General features: G+C 40.4%; 1 protein-coding gene across 7 annotated transcripts in view; it reads right to left on the bottom strand.

Moving 5' to 3' along the window:
- LOC149015786 (vacuolar protein sorting-associated protein, putative (DUF1162)) overlaps window positions 1-20,574 on the bottom strand; it is a 159,289-nt gene that overhangs the window by 86,588 nt on the left and 52,127 nt on the right. For all 7 annotated transcript variants that reach the window (XM_089155555.1, XM_089155556.1, XM_089155557.1 and 4 more), the window contains 3 exons: window positions 10,296-10,446; window positions 1,156-1,254; window positions 898-999 (listed from right to left, as the gene is read on the bottom strand). In XM_089155555.1, the coding sequence (XP_089011681.1) occupies window positions 898-999; window positions 1,156-1,254; window positions 10,296-10,446 (352 nt within the window). The remainder of the gene's footprint in view (window positions 1-897; window positions 1,000-1,155; window positions 1,255-10,295; window positions 10,447-20,574) is intronic.

Here is a 20,574-nt window from a genome sequence, read left to right as displayed (position 1 = left end):
GACCAGAAAGCACAGGCTTCCTCGGTCATATGGACCAGACAGAAGCCAAGAACCATAGCCAGAGGGCATGGTTGTCATTGGGTGCTTTAGCTGTACCTCTTTCATTAATTATTGTTGTTATTATTATTGCGGTCTGATACACAAGCTAGTTTCACTTATTTTATTCTCATGTCAAGGGTTGTTTTGACCTTTACGGACAAGTTGGCATGGTAAATCTTATGCCATCATGCATATAGATCTGCTGTCAGTGTCATCTCTGTTCACAAATACAAGACAAAGCTCCATCTTCTCTGACTTTTCCAAGAGCTGGTGAGGTTTCAGTCTAGTAAAGTAAATCTTTTATTTCTTCTCATTATGCTATGAAAAAAAGGTTCATTTAAAGACTTCATCAATCATCACTTTCATGGGCTTTCTGTAATTTTACCAAGTACTATATTCCATGTTGCAACCTTCTGTGTTTATCCATCAGGTTGAACCGTGTATCCTAAACATTAAAGCAATATCGAGTTATCATATTATCATTATTTCATGTTACAGGGAATTAGCTGCTGAATTCATTGACTTTGGAAGTGTTCGTTTTGGATCAGCTTAGATGGATGCAACACAGATTCCTATAAGCTAGCTAGCCTTCTGATTCTCTTAGTTTTCTTTCCTACTTTCCTTCAACATCTACAGCTTTGACCATCTTGTTGAACATGACAGAGACATAGAAAGTAAAACAAGTGAGCAATATTAAGTCACTAATAAGAAAATAATCTAAGATGAAAGAGGAAACATTTATCTCAATAAGAATCATGCAGCAACTCTCTGTTACACGGCAAAAGAAATCCAGTTTCATTAAAGAAAAGAAGTCTACAGATGTACAAAGGAATACAAGAAGTGCTTAGAAATGCTTACTCGTTCATGATGAAACTGAAAAGACTGCAGAATGTAATAGAAATCCAGAAGATTAACTAAAAAATCCCAGTCAAAAGTAACTTCAATTGGTTGAAGTATAACCTAAGCATGGAGGAACAAACAATAATTAGAAATCCCATATCCTTGCATGTCTACTTGACCTTTCCTCTGCTTCTCACCATCAATTACGTCCACACATAAAGTTAGCAAACATCCTGAAAGTAAATAATGTTGTGTTTGTTGGGCTGGTAATCCTACCTTCACTGACACTTCAATATCATGGTCAATTGGTGACATATCAACTTCGACAGAGACGGAAGGCTGTGCCATTCCCAGCACATCTGTTTCACTATCAACCTACAGTTAACAAAATAATGTACAAAAACATTACATGAAGGGGAAAACAGCTTATTTTCGGCACCAATCAAACTATTGAGGGAGAATCATAAAGCATAACTATAATGATCAATTGATGCTTACAAAAGACTGAAGAGGGGAAGAATGAGATAAAATATTTGCCTATCAAAGGCATTGAATCGAGAACACTACTTAGGGTGATCACGATGTTTATTAAGTGATTGAGACATAGTACTCAAACATCCAATGTTTATTAAGTGGTGGAGACATAGTACTCAAATATCCATATATGGGACAGCATACCTAAAAGCAGGATAATTTTTTAAGAGACATCTTAATGTATCAGAATAGCGCTAAGAGACAAAAGATACACTGAAGATCTGCATTAATATGCAAATGCATTTGCAAAACAAGTAAAATTAAGAATTTTCACTACAAACAAGCAATAAAAAAATGCATGCAATCTGTCTTCAGGGAATTGATTTGATTTAAACCCTAATCGGCAAGGTCAAATGGTGCCAAAAAATAAAATTGGCAAGGTCAAATGTAAAACCTACTAATAAGTAATGAGAACCACTAAATCAAGAAGACAATGTGTAAAACCTATTATCAGTATTACATACTAGGATAGTGGCCCAACCCTGAAGCCCATATTTGAACAAGTATTCAGCCAAGTAATCAATCAAAGTATAAGAAACCAAATAGTATTTTGATTGTCAATTTTGATTACAGAAGTGTTCCATCATGTTTGGCAATGTTTTGCAGCAAAATATGGCCATATGACCAAGGAAATGCCTAAAGCAAACCAACCACCAAAACATGATCCGTTTTGCTTCACTTCTTCGATGTCTTGCCGCACATTGTCCTCAATATTCTCATCTCTGCTACACTCACCGTATCAATATTGCTACTCACATTGCAGCTTTCCGCTCCATAGGTCATGATCCATCTGTCTATCTTGTAAAATTTTCCTTGATACTTCAACCATTCACTTTGTGGTAGCTCTCTCTCCTCCTCAAGACTTGCCACATCATTGCCTGTCAAGGTTTGGCTGAAGTTACACCTCATTCTTTCCTTTGCTTAACTTGAAACTTAAAATCTCTTGATTCCAAACTTGATCTCCATGGTTCCAGCTTCACATAAGTCCCTTCTACATTCTCATCTACAAGAACAAAACCATCAGCAAAAGGGATACACCAGAGGACCTGATGTAGCCTCTCAAGTGACTGAGGGCCAGAACCAGGATCCTTGACGAATAGCAGGCAAAATTAGGTTCATAAACCCTACAACTAGGGGATTACAGATCGTATAGGGTTTCTAGGGTTTGTAGAAGGGGTGTACAAGGTTCAGCTAGGGTTATGGCTCAGGCTTAACGAAATACAAATCTGAACCTTGTTGTTTCTGGTTTCACATTCAAATTCCAAGGGCTCTAGAGTAAAAGAAATCCAGGGATTCAATTTCTAGGATTTCTAGGGGTTGATTACGGCTGCTACTTGGCAAGTCCTAGGGGAAGTGAGCAGGTGGTGATTCTAAAAGGGAGGGATTTCAGTGGTGGGGATTGGGAGTTATAAAATTTAGAGTCCTTGGGAGGAAGGGCCGAATGGGTAGGGAAGGGGGGAAAATAACAGGATGCAATGGACGCAGAAGATGGGGGAAGTTTAAGGATGCTTGCTTACCAATTAGAAGGCTGGGGATGAAGAATTTCGGAAAGAAGGTAAACCAACAAGCTGCCACAAAGATTTGTTGCACTTGGAAACTGGATCCTTGATCCCTGTTGTAACTCAGTCTCAATAATTTTATTCATCAAAACTCATTGGTTGCAAACAATAGGGTGTGTATTTAAAGCCTTTACTAAGCACCTCCTAACAGTACTCAACTTTGAAAGATAAATCAAAAAGGAATTCTATCTTAAATAGAACTTCTGTTTAGAACACGACTTCTAATTCGACTTAGGCTAACTCAACAAACTAAAAACAAAATTAGGTTCCTACCAAAATTCTGAATTTAACTAGACCTAGTCATGCTTGATTTGGACTGCCCACAATGACAGAAAAAAGCCCTTCCTATCAAACAATGCTGCTTTACAGTTCTGTGGGCTGCTGGGCAGCAACCTAGGCTACTGGTCCTGCAACAGGACCTCATTTAGCACTTGCCATGTCAATTCATCCATGATGAGTACAAAAAAATTACTGAGTAAGGACATAGGCTGGAACCTTGGGGTGATGAATCATGTAACCAGATGGAACCCCCCCCCCCCCAACCCCAAAAGAGAAGCCCTTTTCCTGCAGCCCCTCCAGCAAGGCCAAACCTCACCAGGGGCAAATTGGTCATTTTTCCTTCCTTTTTGGAGTCCTAGCAGAACCCATTTGCAAATTCTTTCTAGATAATTAGTATTTTATTTTGTTATTTTTCCTAGTCCTACTCCTAGTTAGTTGGCAAGTAGTTAGATGTTTCCAAGTATTTTGAATATTCTTTTTTGTTGTTGAGTCCAATTAGGTTTTCAATATTGAGTGCAAGTCTAAGTTCTTTCACGTAAGGCTATATATAGCCATGGTAGAAGATCTCGCTCTCGAAAGAGATCTCGCCACCTTGAAAAAGAGAGATCTCGATCATCTCGGTGAGATCTCGGTCGAGATATACAACTTTTTGGGGTCAACTCGGTGGCCCATCTCGGTGGGTTTTAGGGTCCCAAACTCCCAATTGGGTTGAAACTTGGTATTTAGCTTATTTAAGGCATTTTGAACACGTTGGTGGCCTTGGATTTGTCAGAAACAACCCTATGTATGATTTCTAAGTATATTCATAGTGTGAAACCGAAATGTAGTAGGATTAGGGAATGCAATGTTATACAACATGTGATATAGAACCTTTAAGGCATATAAATGAAAAGCAAGTATATCAGATGCATCAACTAACTTAAATGTTATCAGAAGCTAGCCTACTTCCAGATAACTATTTAAGTTTGATAGTGGCATGCCATTACAGGAAATTAATTGACTTCATATTACAGACTAAAAAGAAACCTAAATGACCATCCTGTCCTTGACTTAATGCTGGACAGAATTTCTTAACTGCCATGCCCCATCAAAAGCTCCCAACCATCTTATCCCTAAAGCCCATTTTTCCCTTAAAACCCACCACCACATCCATCTTACTTACCAAAACCAGCACCTCCCAACAGCCCACGACCGCCATCTCTCCTCTTAACCGACTACCCACCACCAATAAAAGATAGCCCAAAGTTCGACCATCCCCTGCCCCTCTTTGCCTACCCATCCCGTAGCCTCTGAACTAGACCATTTACTCACCCCTTTGAACAGCTTTCTCAACCCTGAGCCTTCATCTCCAAACTCCAATTCCTCCATTGACCCGGACCTCTTTGAAACCCCATCTCCCCTCAACTCCCCCCTGTGTGAGTTTCCAACCTTCAACTCCTTTTCTTTGATTGCCACTGACTCCCCTTTGTGCTCTTCCCCCAATAGCAACTTTGATGCCCCCTCCCCTTTTGATCCCTATGTATGAGTTCTTTATCTGGAATGTTAGGGGTCTCAATACCCTAGCCAAGCAAGTTGAGGTTAAAAATGCAATAAAGACCAAAAAAATCTCTTTGTGTGCCCTTCTCGAAACCCATGTCCAAGTGGACAATGCTCATCGGATTGCTCAATCTATAGCCCCTTCTTGGTCTCTCATCTCTAACTACCCCGAGTCTCCTAATGGTCGTATCTGGATCCTTTGGGACTCCACCCTTTACAAATCTCTCTTCTTAGATCCTCCCCTCAATTCATACATCTCAGCATCCTCTCAAATAACTTCCCCCCTTTTCTCCTCACCATCGTTTATGGTTTCAACCGAGTTGCTGAGCACTCTCCCCTCTGGGAGGATCTCCGCTCTATCTCCTCCTCCTCTCCGGACCTCCAATGGGGCATCGGTGGGGATTTCAACATCATCCGCTTTTCTCATGAGCGCGTTGGAGGCTCCTCCCTGGATCCCGCTGCGATAGGAGACTTTAATGCCTCCTTAGATGATTCTGGTATTCTTGACCTTCGATGGTCCGGTTTACCCCTTACTTGGCATAATCGCCATTCCGGTCCTGCCAGAATTGCCTTGAAGCTTGATCGTTTCCTCTGTAATGCCTCTTGGTTCTATTCTTTCCCCGCCTCTAATGCCCACTTCTCCAATTCCAATCTCTCTGACCATTCCCCCTGTTTTGTCCAACTCACTCCCCCCTCCTCGTTCCAAGCCCTTCAAATTCTTCGACATGTGGACGTCGAGTCCTTCTTTCCTTCCCACTGTCATGGAAGCTTGGTCAAAGCATGTCCATTGCTTCTCCCTTCCCCTCATTGCCTTTGCTCGCAGGCTTCGAAACACTAAGGAAGCCCTTTGCTCCTGGAACTCTTCCACCTTTGGTAATATTGCCTCTAACCTCTCCTCCTGTCGCTCTAATCTCCTTTGGGTCCAATCTCTTCTCCAAGACGATCCCTTCAATCCCTCTCTTGCTGAAAATGAAAAGACCCTCTCCTCTGAGCTCTCCTCCCTCCTTGCCTCTGAGGAAAGCTTTCTCTGCCAGAAAGCCAGAATCAAATGGCTCGAGCTTGGGGACTCAAGTTTTGCATATTTTCATCGGTCTCTCAAAGCTCGAAATAATCTCAATTCCTTACCCTTCCTCATCACCAGTAACGGCTCCCGGATCTCTGATCCAACTAGTATCAAGGAGGAGATTGTATCTTACTTTTCAAATCTCCTCTCTCCCCCCCTCCATCTCTTACCGATCCCCTCTCCCACCTAACCTCATCAAAAAATTCATTGATCCTTCCATCTTCCCCTCTCTCTGTGCTATCCCTTCCTCTGAGGAGATTTTACTTGCCATCCGATCCCATAAATCTAATAAAGCTCCTGGGCCTGACGGATTTAGTATGGGTTTCTTTCTTGCCTCTTGGGATTTCATCGAGAACGACCTTGTTCAGGCCATTCGCAGCTTTTTCTTTAACCCTTCTCAGCTCCCCTCCATCAATCAAACTTTCCTTTGCCTCATTCCCAAAAAGCAAGGAGCCTCCTCCCTATCCGACTACCGCCCTATCTCCCTTTGTAACCTCATCTACAAATTCATTTCTACGGTCCAAGCAAATAGGCTAAAAAGGACTCTCCCCTCCCTTGTTAGCCTAAATCAGTCTGCTTTTATCTCGGGGCGTAGTATTGTGGACAACATCCTCCTCTGTGCGGAAGTTGTCCGTGGCTTTGAAAGATCCACTCACTCTCCGGCTGCTCTTTTGAAGGTTGATCTTCATAAATCCTTTGATTCTATTCGCTGGGACTTCATTAGTGATGTTCTTTCCTCCATGGGCTTCCCTTCTCCCTTCAATCACTGGATTGAAATTTGTATCTCTTCGCCCCGATTCTCCATCATCACCAATGGCTCGCCTGCGGGATTCTTCTCGTCCCGCGTTGGCATTCGCCAAGGCTGCCCCCTCTCCCCTTACCTCTTCTCCTTAGCTTTAGAAGTCCTCTCCCGTATCCTTCAATCCAAAACTGATCAACTCCTCATCTCTCCCATCCCCAAGTGTAAGTCCCTCAATCTTACCCATCTCGCCTTTGCTGATGATCTTATGATATTTTCCAAAGCGGATCATCAATTCATCTCTTCCATTCTCTCTGCCCTCTCTCTTTTTGAATCCCTCTCTGGCCTTAGTGTCAACCTCGATAAATCCACTCTCTTCATCTCTGGAGTCTCTGATCAGCTTCACTCCTCTCTCCTGCTCTCGCGTTTTAAGCCTGGCTCCTTCCCCGTCGTCTACCTTGGTCTCCCTCTCATCCCTGGTAAGCTCACTCGCCACCACTACCTCCCAATGCTTGATCATATCCGAAAGAAGCTTCAACTTTGGAAGGGTAAGCTTCTGTCCTTTGCCGGTAGAGTAGTTCTCATTCGCTCTGTGCTTCAATCTTCTTATCTCTACTGGTGCGGGATCTTCTCCATTCCTAAGTCTATCATCCATGATATGGAATCCTTATTTAGCGCCTTCCTTTGGAAAGGGAGGGAGGCTTCCCGTTTCATCCATCCTATCCGTTGGTCGACCATTTGCTGCCCAACCTCTAAGGGAGGCCTTGGCATCCGTAGGATCTCTGATGTCAACCTCGCCTGCCTTCTCAAACTCATTTGGAAAATTGCCTCTAAGCAAGCTTTCATTTGGGTTAATTAGGTTCATTCTCACCTCCTTTGCTCTAACTCCTTCTGAACTTCTCCCTTTCCCTCCAATCCTTCTTGGGTCTGGAGGAAGCTCCTCTCCCTTCGTCCCCTCGCTCTCACTGCTATTTCTACCATTATCTCCTCTGGCTCTTCCACCTCCTTTTGGCTTGACCCGTGGCATCCGATGGGCATTTTCTACACTCTCTTTGGTCCCCGAATTGTGTATGACTCCCGAATCGCCAAAGACACCCCGCTGTCTGCTTTCATCCCTGATGGCTCATGGACCCCTACTTCCCTCCCCCTTCTCACACAAGTTTGGGATTCTCTTCCCCCTCTCGCTAGCTTTACCCACGACCTCACTGTTTGGCTCCCTTCCCCCTCCAAAAACTTTTCCACCTCCTCTGCCTGGAACCACTTTCGTGCCCAAAACCCTAAACCCCCGGGTTCCCTTGGTCTGGTTCAAAGGTTCCATCCCTCGCCATTCCCTTACCCTTTGGAGAGCTCTCAACCAAGCTCTTCCCACCCAATCTTTCCTCATTAGCCGCCATATCCCAGTCAACCCCAACTGCATCCTTTGCTGGAATGACTTGGAAAACCCCGAACACCTCTTTTTCTTTTGCCCTTTCTCCAGATCTATCTGGAGAAAAGCCCTTGCTTCCATTTGGCCTCATTCGAGGCGCTCCTATGGGTTTGCGCATGATTGGTCTTGGATGGTGAGAAACTTTTCAGGCTCTTCCATTTGTGATCGAATCGGTAAGCTTGTTTTTTGTGCCTCTATTCACCACATTTGGTGGGAGCGTAATCTCCGAAGATGGACGTCCAAATCTCGCTTTATTGACTTGATTTGGAATGCCATCTATTTTGATGTTTCCTCTAGGCTGTTAGCTTCCCCCCATCCCCCTGTTGATGATTCCCCAAGGAACAGATTCATTGTTGTATCCTAGGGTCTCAGCTCTTCTTTTTGGTCTTCTTCTTAAAGACCTTGTTTCTTTGTTTCCGCTCTTTTAATATAATTATTTATTCATCCAGAAAAAAAACTATAAGATCTGTCCCAAATTTTAGGTACATCATCCCACCAATTTTACTGATCTCATATCCTAATTGGAGCTCATCTTAACCAGCCAATTTCACAATATCAATATTATCTTGAAATACATAACACCCAAAACAGAAACCCACCTATTTAGTCATAAAAATCCATGTTAAATTTATTGATCATACCCCTATAATAACTGCCTATACTCAATCCCAAGTTTCAGCCCCTTCAGACATACCTTACCCTAGAAACCAAAGAGAATCTTGAATGTTTGTACTTCCTAATCCCTAAAAACAAAAACCCAGATCTAACCCAATTTACTATGGAACATCACCAAACATGGAAGATCATCCATCTACATCATTATCCACATTCCTTCAAGTTTCATGATGTTCACCCATAGAGATATCTCTGTTTCTCCCTATTTTCAAGCTTTCACCCCTTACCTTGAATCCTAACCTAATCCCTTTGAAACCCAAGCCAGCCATTCTATTTAAGTTCTCTATGCTTTGATACATTAATCATCTCCATTTCTAGTTGCAGCCCATATTCAGATCCCTAACCCAACTATTCTGTCCCATAAGTTGGATAATCAAGATCCAGGAAGAACTGACCCAAGCTTAATCTTTATAAATCTATGACTACATCAGGAACATTAAGAATGTGTATAGATTACAGGGGGATGAACCTGATGACAGGAAACAACAACTACCCATTGCCCGCATTAGTCACTTACATGACCAACAGCAAGGAGGGGTTTCTTCAAACAGTTACCAAAATACATGCAAGGTAAGATCTAGTACCCAAAACATCTTGATTCAAGCTCCGACCCAACCATGTAAATTTGAAAAACAACATTCAGCAATGAAACCAAAAGTGGAACTGCTACTTTCTAAAAACTTCCAACAGCCATGTTTGGCCATGTTTGGCCATTTTTCTCATAAAATTTTCAGATCAGAAGTTCAACTCTCCTTTGAACGGTTATCATCTTTGCTTTGCTTGAATTTCAACAAACAGCCATGTTTGGCATTTTCCTTACAGAAATTTCAGATCAGGAGCTCATCGCTCCTTTGTGTCTCCTTTGAGAGGTTATCACCTTCACATTGCTTGAATTTTAACTACAGAAAATGAGGTTCTTGACACAAATCAAGCATTCAAGGCCTACCTCGTCTAGTATGCTTTCAGGTGACGGCTACTTAAAACCAATGATTGCAAAAGCCAGATGAAGTTTTCTTCTATGAAACAGGATATGCGGGGAGAAGGGGGCAGAATCCTAAAATAACATTTTCTAGAAACATATGTTCAGGATCAGATCAAAACTAAAAGCCCTACTGCTCATTAGTGTGTTGTGCATCCTGCTTCCTGCTTTGCTTGGTTTTGCAAGACATTTTATATTTTGTGGATGTCCAGTGGAAGGAAGGAGATAAAATGAAGCAAAAATCTTAAACCTCAACAAGAAAGACACAAGCCTAGGCTTCAAGGTAGAGTTGGTCAAACTAGTTGAGCACAAGATCAGTTAATTCCTCACCCAATACCATTCAAAATAGTTTAAAATTCACAAATGGGTTGTATGGCCAAATATCAGGAATGTGTTCGCTCATTAAGCAAAAGTAAGGGAGGGAACATTGGGCCATAAAAGAACTGAATCATAGTATCAGTGGACATCGGATTTTCTTGCAATTAAATGATGTCCAAAGATAGAAACAAAGAATAATTTAGCCACATAGGCAATAAGGTTTTCACTGTGAATAGTAAATTTGAATGCAATCGAGCATTGCAGAAATTTTGAATAAATTCGCAAGAATAAATGAAAAGTATACAAACCTTTTTGCTTAGCAAAATGACATTATTTAAACAAGAGTTAACTAGTATCATGGAGTTCAGAGATGCAATGATGGTTGCAGAGTCATTCCATAGTTTACATTCAATAATAGCTCCATCAAAAGCCAACTGAACCATCTCCCTGCTATCAATCCTGAAATTTACAGAAAACCAATGAATTTGTTGATACTCATTAAAATAATCTCTAGCTCAAAGTACTTCAGTGATAAAAATAAATCATAGGCAAATATATCAAGGCTCAATAAGAAACACATTTCAGTCAGAATTCAAACCCATAGACAGAGTACAAAATTGACCACTAGAAATCTAATACTCCACCACTCCGCTTAAAATAAAACCAGTAGTTAGATCAGCAGTTATATGCTTCAAAGAGAAAATAACTGACAATATATCTTTATTTTTATATTATAAAATATAAATAAGAAAGAAACCAAAAGACTTAATGATGCAGGGCAGCCCTAAAAACTAGGGTATCCTACAAGTGGGCAGGATCACTAAGTAAGACACAGGATGGGTATGGGCGATTGGAATTGCACAGCACACATACTCCATTCTAGTAGCAAGACATCTTCAACAAATAATCATCAACCAATATTATAAAGACTAAAGGAAACACAATTCAGATGTCAAGCACAAAGAAACCACTCAAATACATAAGGGGATTAGGGGCATCATATTCAAAATTACAAAAGTCACAGCAAAAACTCATAAGGACTGACCTTCCATTCAATTAGAGAATAAAACGTACATTCAACGCCAAAGACGTATTCCAAATCAAACCAACAGCTAACAGGGCACCACTTAGCATTAGCAAAATATAAATAAGTGTTGTAATGTGAAGAATTTCTCCGTTGTATTATTCATAGACCCCAACAGGGTATTTATAGTTACAACCTAGTTAAGTCCTACAATAAGTAGGAAAAGGAAATGCAAAACAAATAAAAACTACGTCTAGACTTATTAAGAAACAAAGTCATATTTTAATTAGAAAACTTAAATCCTTGTTTTCAACACTCCCCCTCAAGTTTGAGCATAGATATTTATCATGCCTAACTTGCTCATAATGTAATTGAATATCTCCGTGCTCAAGCTCTTCGTGAGCACATCAGCCCGTTGCTCGTTTGAAGTAACAAAGGTGATATGGATCAGCCCAGCCTCAACCTTCTCTTTGATGAAATGTCTGTCAATCTCCACATGCTTAGTCCTATCATGCTGTACTGGGTTATGAGCTATGTTGATTGCTAACTTACTATCTAAGTATAACTGTATAGGAACCTCCAAATCTGTTCCAACCTCTTTAAGCAACCCTTTAAGCCATAGTACCTCACAAATGCCTTGAGCAATCGCCCTAAACTCGGCCTCGACACTAGACTACGCAACCACAGCCTATTTCTTGCTTCTCCAAGTCACAAGGTTACCTCCCACATACACACAATACCCAAAGGTAGACATCCTATCATTTGGACATTGCCCAATCTGCATCTGTATATGCCTCAATCTTCAAATGTCCATGAGTTGAAATTAAAATTCCTTTTCCTGGAGTAGCCTTCAAGTATCTCAAGATCCGATATACTGCATCCAAGTGTGTGATGTAGGGATCATGCATATACTGGCTAACAAGACTAACTACAAATGTGATGTCAGGTCAGGTCTAATGTGAGATAGATAGATCAACTTTCCCACTAATTTTTTATATCTTATCTAGTCAACTAGTTCTCCTTCCTTTGCCTTCAAGTGTAGGTTAGGCTCAATAGGAGTCTCAGCAGGCTTACATCCTAACATCTCAATTTCCTCGAGAAAATCCAATGAATACTTCCTCTGAGGTAGAGACACACCGCTAGTAGAATATGCCAACTCTAAACCTAGAAAATTTCTTAGTTTTCCCATGTCTTTGATCTCAAATTCGGTTTCCAAAAAAGTCTTCAATGCTGAAATCTCATCCTCACTACTGATTGTGATCACAATATCATCCACATATACTAGAAGTATAGTAGTATGGGAACCATCTTTTTTTAATAAACAAAGTGTGGTCTGCATTGCTCTGCTTATAGCCATTAGATATCATTGCCAATTGGAACCTTCCAAACCACGCTCTTGGAGATTGCTTCAACCCATATAAAGCCCTTTTTAACTTGCATACTTTCCTATAAGTCTCAGTAGTAGAATACCCAGCTGGTACATCCATATATACCTCCATTTGGAGTTTTCCATGCAAAGAGGCATTCTTCACATCTAACTGTTGTAAACTCCACCGCTTTATTTTCAACCGCTTAATTGACGCCCAATCTGCAACGGAATGCCAAGGACCCCCATGCCCGTCGGCAACAGAATGTGAAGCATAAGCCATACTCAACACAAGAATCAATGAATCAATAAATGCCTAGGTGGACGCTTTGATAACCATGGTTCAATGAGATGAACTTATGTTTATGTTCTTTTTTTGAATAATTTTTCATAATTATGAATCTTGAATGCTTGTTTTTTTTGGATGAATGTGACTATTCAACATTTGTTTAGCTTATTATAGAAAGTAGTTGTATTGAAAAGTAGTGTAAAAGTAATTAAATTGAAATTTTTTTACGCAACCGCTTTGATCACCTTATTGCCTCCTAGGCGTCGCTTTATCGCCTACTCACTTGGACGGAGCCCCAATCACTTTGGTTGCCTTGCCGCCTAGACAACCATGTTGTGGGCAAACTCACCAAGTCCCACGCTTTGTTTTTCTCCAAAGCTTGCATTTCTTCATCCATAGCTTCCTTCCAATTTGAGTGAGATAATGCTTCCTGCCCAGTATTAGAAACAGAAGTAGAGGACAAAAAGAAAATAGAACTTTGAAATTCTGGGGATAGGGACTGATATGAAACATAATTGAAAATAGGATGTTTAGTGCAAGTTCGAGGCTGCTTTCTTAATGCAATTGGTAAGTCCAAAGTAGCATCAGAAGAAGGGTCAAAAACAGACCCACCTGGAGGAATGGATTGTTTAGGGCTAGGAACCAAAGCTTTTAATTGGCCTGGTTCAGAAGGGGTCACTTGTTGCTTTCTTTGATAGGTCTTCAGAGGTCTAGTCTCCCCCTGTATATCATCCACTAGCTTTTCCTGTCCGGTCATTCCATCTTCTAACAGAGGATCATTTGTAGGAATCTCAAGAGAAATATTGGGAAGAATAGGTGTAGGGGGAAAATAAGGAATATATTCCTGGAACACAACATCCATAGAGACGAAAAAACGATGAGAACTAGAATGATAACACTTATACCCCTTTTGTGTAAGAGGGATAACCCAAGAAAATGCACTTTAACCCACAAGGATCTAACTTTCCATGAACATGGTGGTTCCGGAGAAAGACAACACATCCAAAAACCTTAGGTGGTACTGCAAATATTGTTGTCCCTAAAAGAACCTCAAGGGGACAATGTTGGTCCAAGACTCGGGAAGACATTCAGTTAATTAGATATGCCACAGTAAGAACGGTGTCACCCCAAAACCGAGGAGGCACGTGCATAGTAAACATGAAGGAACATGCTACCTCAAGTAGATGTCTATTCTTTTGAGGTGGAGTGTCGACGCAACTAGTCTGGTGTATAATGCCATGGTTTGCTAAGTAGGAAGGAAATGCTCCACCCAAGTATTCAAATCCTTTATCCATATGAAAGATTTTGACTAGCGCCCCAAACTTAATCCTAATCATATTATGAAAATTTTGAAAACACGAGAAAACGTCACCTTTTTGGGGAAGTAACCCATGTGGTCCTAGTGCAACAATAAATAAAGGTAATAAACCATCTATGACCAAATAAAGATATGATCCAAGAAGGACCCCACACATCAGAGTGAATGACTGAAAAAGGGATTTTACCATGATTATCTGAAATGGGGTAAACATGCCTAGTCTGTTTGGCCAGAATACATGCCTCACAATAAAAATCATTCAAATTACATCTTTTAATCAGATCAGGAAATAACTTGGACAAAATAGGTAAAGGAACGTGACCAATACGAGTATGCCACTGCAATAAGGTAAAAGAGCAGGAGAGGTGGAACTAGAGGCCATAGAAAGAGCTGATGGGAACCCATCCATTAAGTAGAGCTCCCCTTTCTGTTTACCACTGTCAATCGTAAACCCCATTTTCAAGTTCTGAAACACACAATGAGAAGGAAAGAAAATTATTTTGCAGTTCGGCTACTAAAAGATAAAAGATTAGCCGAAAACTTAGGAACATACAAGACATTAGATAAGGTAAGAGAAGGCACACAGATAATAGATCCTTTCCTAGAGATAGGGGAGAGAAACCCATCAACCGTTCAAACATCTCGAGCAAAAGGAAGAGATGAATAAGTATGAAACAAAGTAGATGAGCTTATCATATGGTCGGTTGCCCCAGAGTCGATTGTCCAGGAGGGATAAGTCAAATGGACATTGTGACAACCAAAATTACCTATAGGGAATTGTGGATCAAAAGAGGGAACAATAATAGAGGCTATACCCGCACTGGAAGTCGGTACTGGAGAAGATGAGTCAAGTCTGGACATCAACTGGCGAAGGTGTTGGAGCTCATTTAAGGAAAGAGTTGTTGGAGTACTCAGGGTGTCAGAACTGGCTTGATTTGCAGATGCTTGATTGCTGCCCTTGGTTCCATTCCTACCTCCTCCATAGGAATTTGTTGGATGTCCATGCAACTTCCAACACTTGTCCTTTGTATAACGCTCTTTTCCACAACACTCGCACTTTACTAGAGGGCGAAAATCACCAGAACTAGATTTATTATTGTCAGAACCAACCACTAATGCATATCTATCAGATGTCTAAGTGTGTACCATAGTTGTCCTTCGACTGTCCTCTGTATCTACCATGGCATAGACTGGAGCCAGAGAAGGGAAAAGTTCTCTAGAAAGGATCTGTGCATGAATGTGATTAAATTCTATATTCAATCTTGCCAAAAAATCATAAACTCTTAGTTCATCTTCCCATTGTTGATAAGCAATAGCATCTTCAGCATTCTTCAATGTAAACTTCCCATAGAAATCTAACGTCTGATAATACCCCGAAGAGTGCTATAGTACAGAGAAAAAGTAAGGTCCTTCTGCTGTAACTGATTGATTATCCGTCTAATTTCAAAGCATTGTGCATCATTGCCTACTCTGGAGTATGCATCTTTAGCAACTTTCCAAATAGTTGTTGCATCAGGAAAGAGGAGATAACTCTCTACTATGCTTGATTCAATAGAGTTGATGAGAAAACCCATGACCCAGCATTCATCTGTATACCACTTTAAAAGTTGCAGACCAGGTGTAGAAGGTTTGGCAGAAGTCCCATCAAAATGGCTAGTAAGACCACGAGCACCAACAGCAAGAGAAACTGAATGAGACCATCTAAGATAATTTGTCCCATTAAGTTTCATAGTGATCATCTAAAGTGGAGAAAACTCACGATCCCTATGAATGGAAGACATGGGAGACTCTTCAAATGTACTAGACAAGGGAGATATGGGATCAGCCATCACAAGAAGAAATCACTCAAAATTACATATAGATCCCTGTGAATATTTGAATTTACACAAAACTCCCTAAAAACTTTCAAATGTACACAAAGGCCCCTGAAATTTTTAAAATTACAAAAAGTCCCTGAACTTTTTCAAAAATGCAAAACAGTCCCTGAGAGTTTTTTAAATTACAAAAAAAATCCTGAAAGTTTTCAAAATTACAAGGAAGTCCCTGAAACTATTTGAATTTGCAAAGCAGCCCCAAGAAATATTTGAAATTGCAAAACAGCCCCATAACTAATCAAATTTACAAAAAAAGCCCCATGTGAAACGAAGGAAATTAAATTCCAGAATTCAGAAACCGTCTCATACTCTCTTCAGCCACAGTGGTTTCAAGTTTTGGTTTCTGGTCAGATTTCAAAAGATGCATCAGTGGCAGCGGCAGCGGCAGCTGGGAATCAAGGGAAGAAAAAAGATGCCACTGATTTCAAAATATGCATTGGCGGCAGCGACAGCACCAGCGGCAGCTGGGAATCAAAGGAAGAAAAAAGATGCCACTGATTTCAAAATATGCATCAGCGGCAGCGGCAGCGGCAGCGGCAGCGGCAGCGGGAATCAAGTAAAGAAAGAAAAAAAACAGAGAGGTTGCCGGAGCAGCGGCAGCGGAAAATCAAGGGGAAAAAACAGAGATGTTGCTAGAATGGGTCCAGGGTGCAGCAGTGGCGGCAGCGGGGAATCAAGAACAGCGGTTTCTACTAGTATCCTCTTTCTTCTTGAATCGAAATTAGGCTCTTGATACCATGTTGTAATGTGAAGAATTTTTCCGTTGTATTATTCATAGACCCCAACAAGGTATTTATAGTTACAACCTAGTTAAGTTCTACACTCAGTAGGAAAAAGAAATTCAAAACAAATAAAAAATTAACTCTAGACTTATTAAGAAATAGAGTCCTATTCTAATTAGAAAACTTTAAGTCCTTGTTTTCAACAATAAGGCACTGAAGTCAGCAGCCCCAATAAAAAAGAAAGTTTTCAGAATTATTAAGTGGCAAAAATATGGAAAATTCAGTGGTATGGTGAAGATATAAGAATGCAGAAACTGAGAACTAGAAAGCAAGAAAGGTTACAGCAGCATACTGCGAAGAAGAAAAGAGGACAGATAGGAGAGAAATAGAAGAATAAAAGGCAGCAGGATTACCGTAGGGCATGGGGAATGAAACCAGCAAGATAGTGGTTACAAGAAAAAGGGGAAAAAATAGTGGGACAGCAAGGCTGTCAACAGAGTGAAGGGAAGAATAGAAATAGGCACAGACAAGGGGTGGACGGTGAGAGGAAGACACTTACCATGAGAAGAGGGCTCCACAATAGAGAGAAAGAGAGAGAAGCTGTCACTGGATCCAAGACAGGGCTGGCACTGCTCTTTCTTTTTCTTCTGTTTTTCTAACTCATGCGACTAGTGATGCTCTCATGTTGCTTAAATAATAAAAATAACCCTAAGACTAAATTACCCTTATTAAGAAAAAGATGCTATCCCAAGAATACCCCTACAATGAAATAAATCCAAAATATGAACCAATGTAACAAAATATGCAGACCATGGTCCTAAGGGTCCAGGTGACCCTCTACTAGCCGATATCATTGTACACCTCACTAAACTACACCAAAAGGTTCCAAGGTTGTCGCTTCCGTCTCTGGTAGTAGTGAGTGATGGGTGTGCATGTCCCCATCACTTCAATAAGAAAAATGAGAAATACCAGTTCAAGGTCACTTCTAATACTTTGAATGACCAAAAGGAAAGCTTTACTTCTTTAATGTACTCAACAATCACTGGTAGAATCATAGTTCTATCCACTTGAGGGGCATTTCAGGTATGTGAGTTTTCATCTTTTAAGACATGGTTATTTGTTATTTTAATTCAGTCCTTAACTGTAAGGACCTTGAGTAGATTAAGTTGAAGTTAGAGCTAGGCTGGGACATCCAAGTCGTATGAGGAATTCCCACACCTTGTTTTTATAGAAAGATTCTTCCACTCGATGGGGAAAGAACCGAGTATTGGATTAAAAAAGCTTCTCTTCAAGTAAAATTCCTCTTCTGTTTGTTATTAAGTTCTGGTTATGTCAATAGAGAATTGAAGATCCAAGGCAGAGAAGGGTTTAAAGGTGAAGTCAAATTGTCAAACATAGACACAAGTGGTTTATTGAAGATCGGAGTTTAACCTTGTCAGAAAACAAGCATTAAATAATCAAAACAGCAGCTGAACATGAACAAAGAAAAGAGAGAAGAAGAAGAAGAAGAGGAGAGATGAAGAACTAGTAGAAGAGGCTCGTGATTCTTGCTTAAGAGTCTAGAATCATAGAGCCTTTTATTTATAGCTTCTAATGAATCTAATACAACTTGAGAGACAAGTAATTGTCCTCTAGAAAAAGGAAACAAAAAATTACAACTTTAGTAACTTCCTAGCTCCTAAAATAGAAATTTCTGAAAATAGAAACTACTACCAAAATAGAAACAATGCTTTTTAAAAACTCCCAAAACTTATGTAGCAAGACTCCAACATTAGAAATAGAAAGTAGAGTAACATTAATAGCATATATTGTTCACGTGAACAGTAACACAGATTTTACTGTTCACGTGAACAGTACCGTGAACAGTAAAGACAGATTTTTTACTGTTCACGTGAATAGTGTCGTGAACAGTAAATAGCCCAAGTGTATATACTTCAACAAACCTTAACCTTTCCACCTGAATTTACAATCTATAAGGCTCCATTGGTACAACTCACACCCAAAGATTCCCCTTTCTCATCTTCATTTATTTTTTTTTGGACTCCCATTCTTTGGTTCAACCATTTCTTTACAATCTATATCAAGAACAGCCATATCTCCACAACCATCCAACACTTTCATCCCAAATTACAGTCATTCATCAAATCCAGTTTTCAGCCCATACAAACCAGCCAATCTCCAGATCTGGTCATTCTTGTTTTTACAACTTAATTTCCCTCCAAAATCAACCAACCTAGTATTTCCACATTATACCATTCAAATCCACTGAAACTTGGGGGAAATATTCTAGGCAGTAAGAGCTAGACCGGACCAAAGTTTCAACCCCCATTCACATAACTTTCCATCCCATACCTTACTCAGGGCTGCATCAACCTTTTTCCTGATTCTGTCCCAGTAAACAAAAACTGATACAATTCCATATAAAGCCAACCACATGATGTAACCCTGGAATACAGGGCCAGTAGTAGTATCTTATCTAAGAACCAGCAGGCTCTCTAGGGCTTCAACTTTTACTGTCCAGGTCCGGCTTTTAAAGGACAGAAGCTGAATTGCACCAAAAATACACTAGAAACCTTGCAGCTAGTTCTGGTTTGGTACCAAACCTTAGATCCAGGTACAGGAGAGATCTAGGGTTAATTGGAGAGGGGTTTAGGTCTGAAAATAAAGGGTTTGAGGTTTTAACATAATTTTACAGAATTCTGGGATTTTTCCAGATTCTGCTGCGAGAGAAAAAGAAGAAAAGAATAGGGGAAAGGGGCTGGAGAGTGAAGGGGATTGGAGGAAAGGGACCAGGGGAGAAAAGGAACTTAATCGTGGGGTCCTAAAGGGAGGGAGAAGAGGGATGCGATGGGGATAGGGGCTGGGAATACTTGGAGGGTTTTGGGGAAGAGGGAGGGTGCCACAAAGTGTAGGGAGAAGGGGGAGAGTTGTGCAAGGGTTGGAAGTATAGAACAAAATTCCCTCGAAACTTGCGAAATTTCCACTGAAATTTTCCATTATGCGAACCTCAAAATGAAAAACTAGGGGATCGAAAAAAATCCCAAGTTTCGATCGAAACCGTCGAAACTTGTCGAAACCTCGAAACTTGTCGAAACCTGGTTCAACCCAGCTAGACCAGCTGGTTTATAAGAAAAAAGTTCCCAAATTTCGTGGAAAACATGGAAAATTTCGTGGTGGAAATTTGGGAAATTTCATGGAAATTTCATGGAAACCTGGAAAATTTCGTGGAAACTTGGGACTTTTTCTTGCAAGTTTTGTAGTTCTCCCATATTTTCAATTTTTTTGTTTCTTTCATGTTTCCCCAAATACCCCCTCCATCAAGACTTCACTATTCAAATTGCGTATTCCCTCAAACTGGTTATCTAAGATATGTTGATGACCAGACTTATAAAGTTACAGTTGTCGATTACCTTGACAACCATAGGCATAAAATGTCATGGGATGTCTATGTTCGTTGGTTGGAGGAGAGGATGTTAAAGGCATAGTATTTCTCGGCTCACAGGATGGATCCGCCGAGGCACTCCCCTTAGCACTGAGTTGTGCATTCCTATTATTGTTAGTTACTTTGTATTTGAGGTTTTGAAGTTAGAAATTATATATTGAATGTTATGTACTTAAGTAGATAAGTTTATAGTGTACTTCTCGAACAACTCTACATTGATGTTATGTACATTAAATGACATATCTACATTGACTTTTTTAGGAAAATACAGCCAATGTGTTCTCTGTACTCTAATTAGCTTAAATGCAGAGTCACACCCTAAAATACTCCCTAAATCCTGTTGAAACTTCATGTTGAAACTTGCACAAAAAAGTCTCAAGTTTCCTTGAAATTTCCCAGTTTCCCACCTAGGTTTCCCATTTTCACCTAGTTGAAACTTGAGTTTCCCTCGAATTTTTTTCTATGGTTGGAAGGGTGCAATGGGGTAGGGAAGGATGCTGGGATTACACTTACTTGACTAAGAAGTGGACTGTTGAGCAGTTGCAGGTGTGA

This window comes from Hakea prostrata, chromosome 5 (assembly GCF_041222555.1).
Source record: "Hakea prostrata isolate BN-2017 chromosome 5, UWA_Hpros_2, whole genome shotgun sequence".
Classification (NCBI taxonomy): domain Eukaryota; kingdom Viridiplantae; phylum Streptophyta; class Magnoliopsida; order Proteales; family Proteaceae; genus Hakea; species Hakea prostrata.
This window is presented reverse-complemented; position numbering and strand designations above follow the sequence as displayed.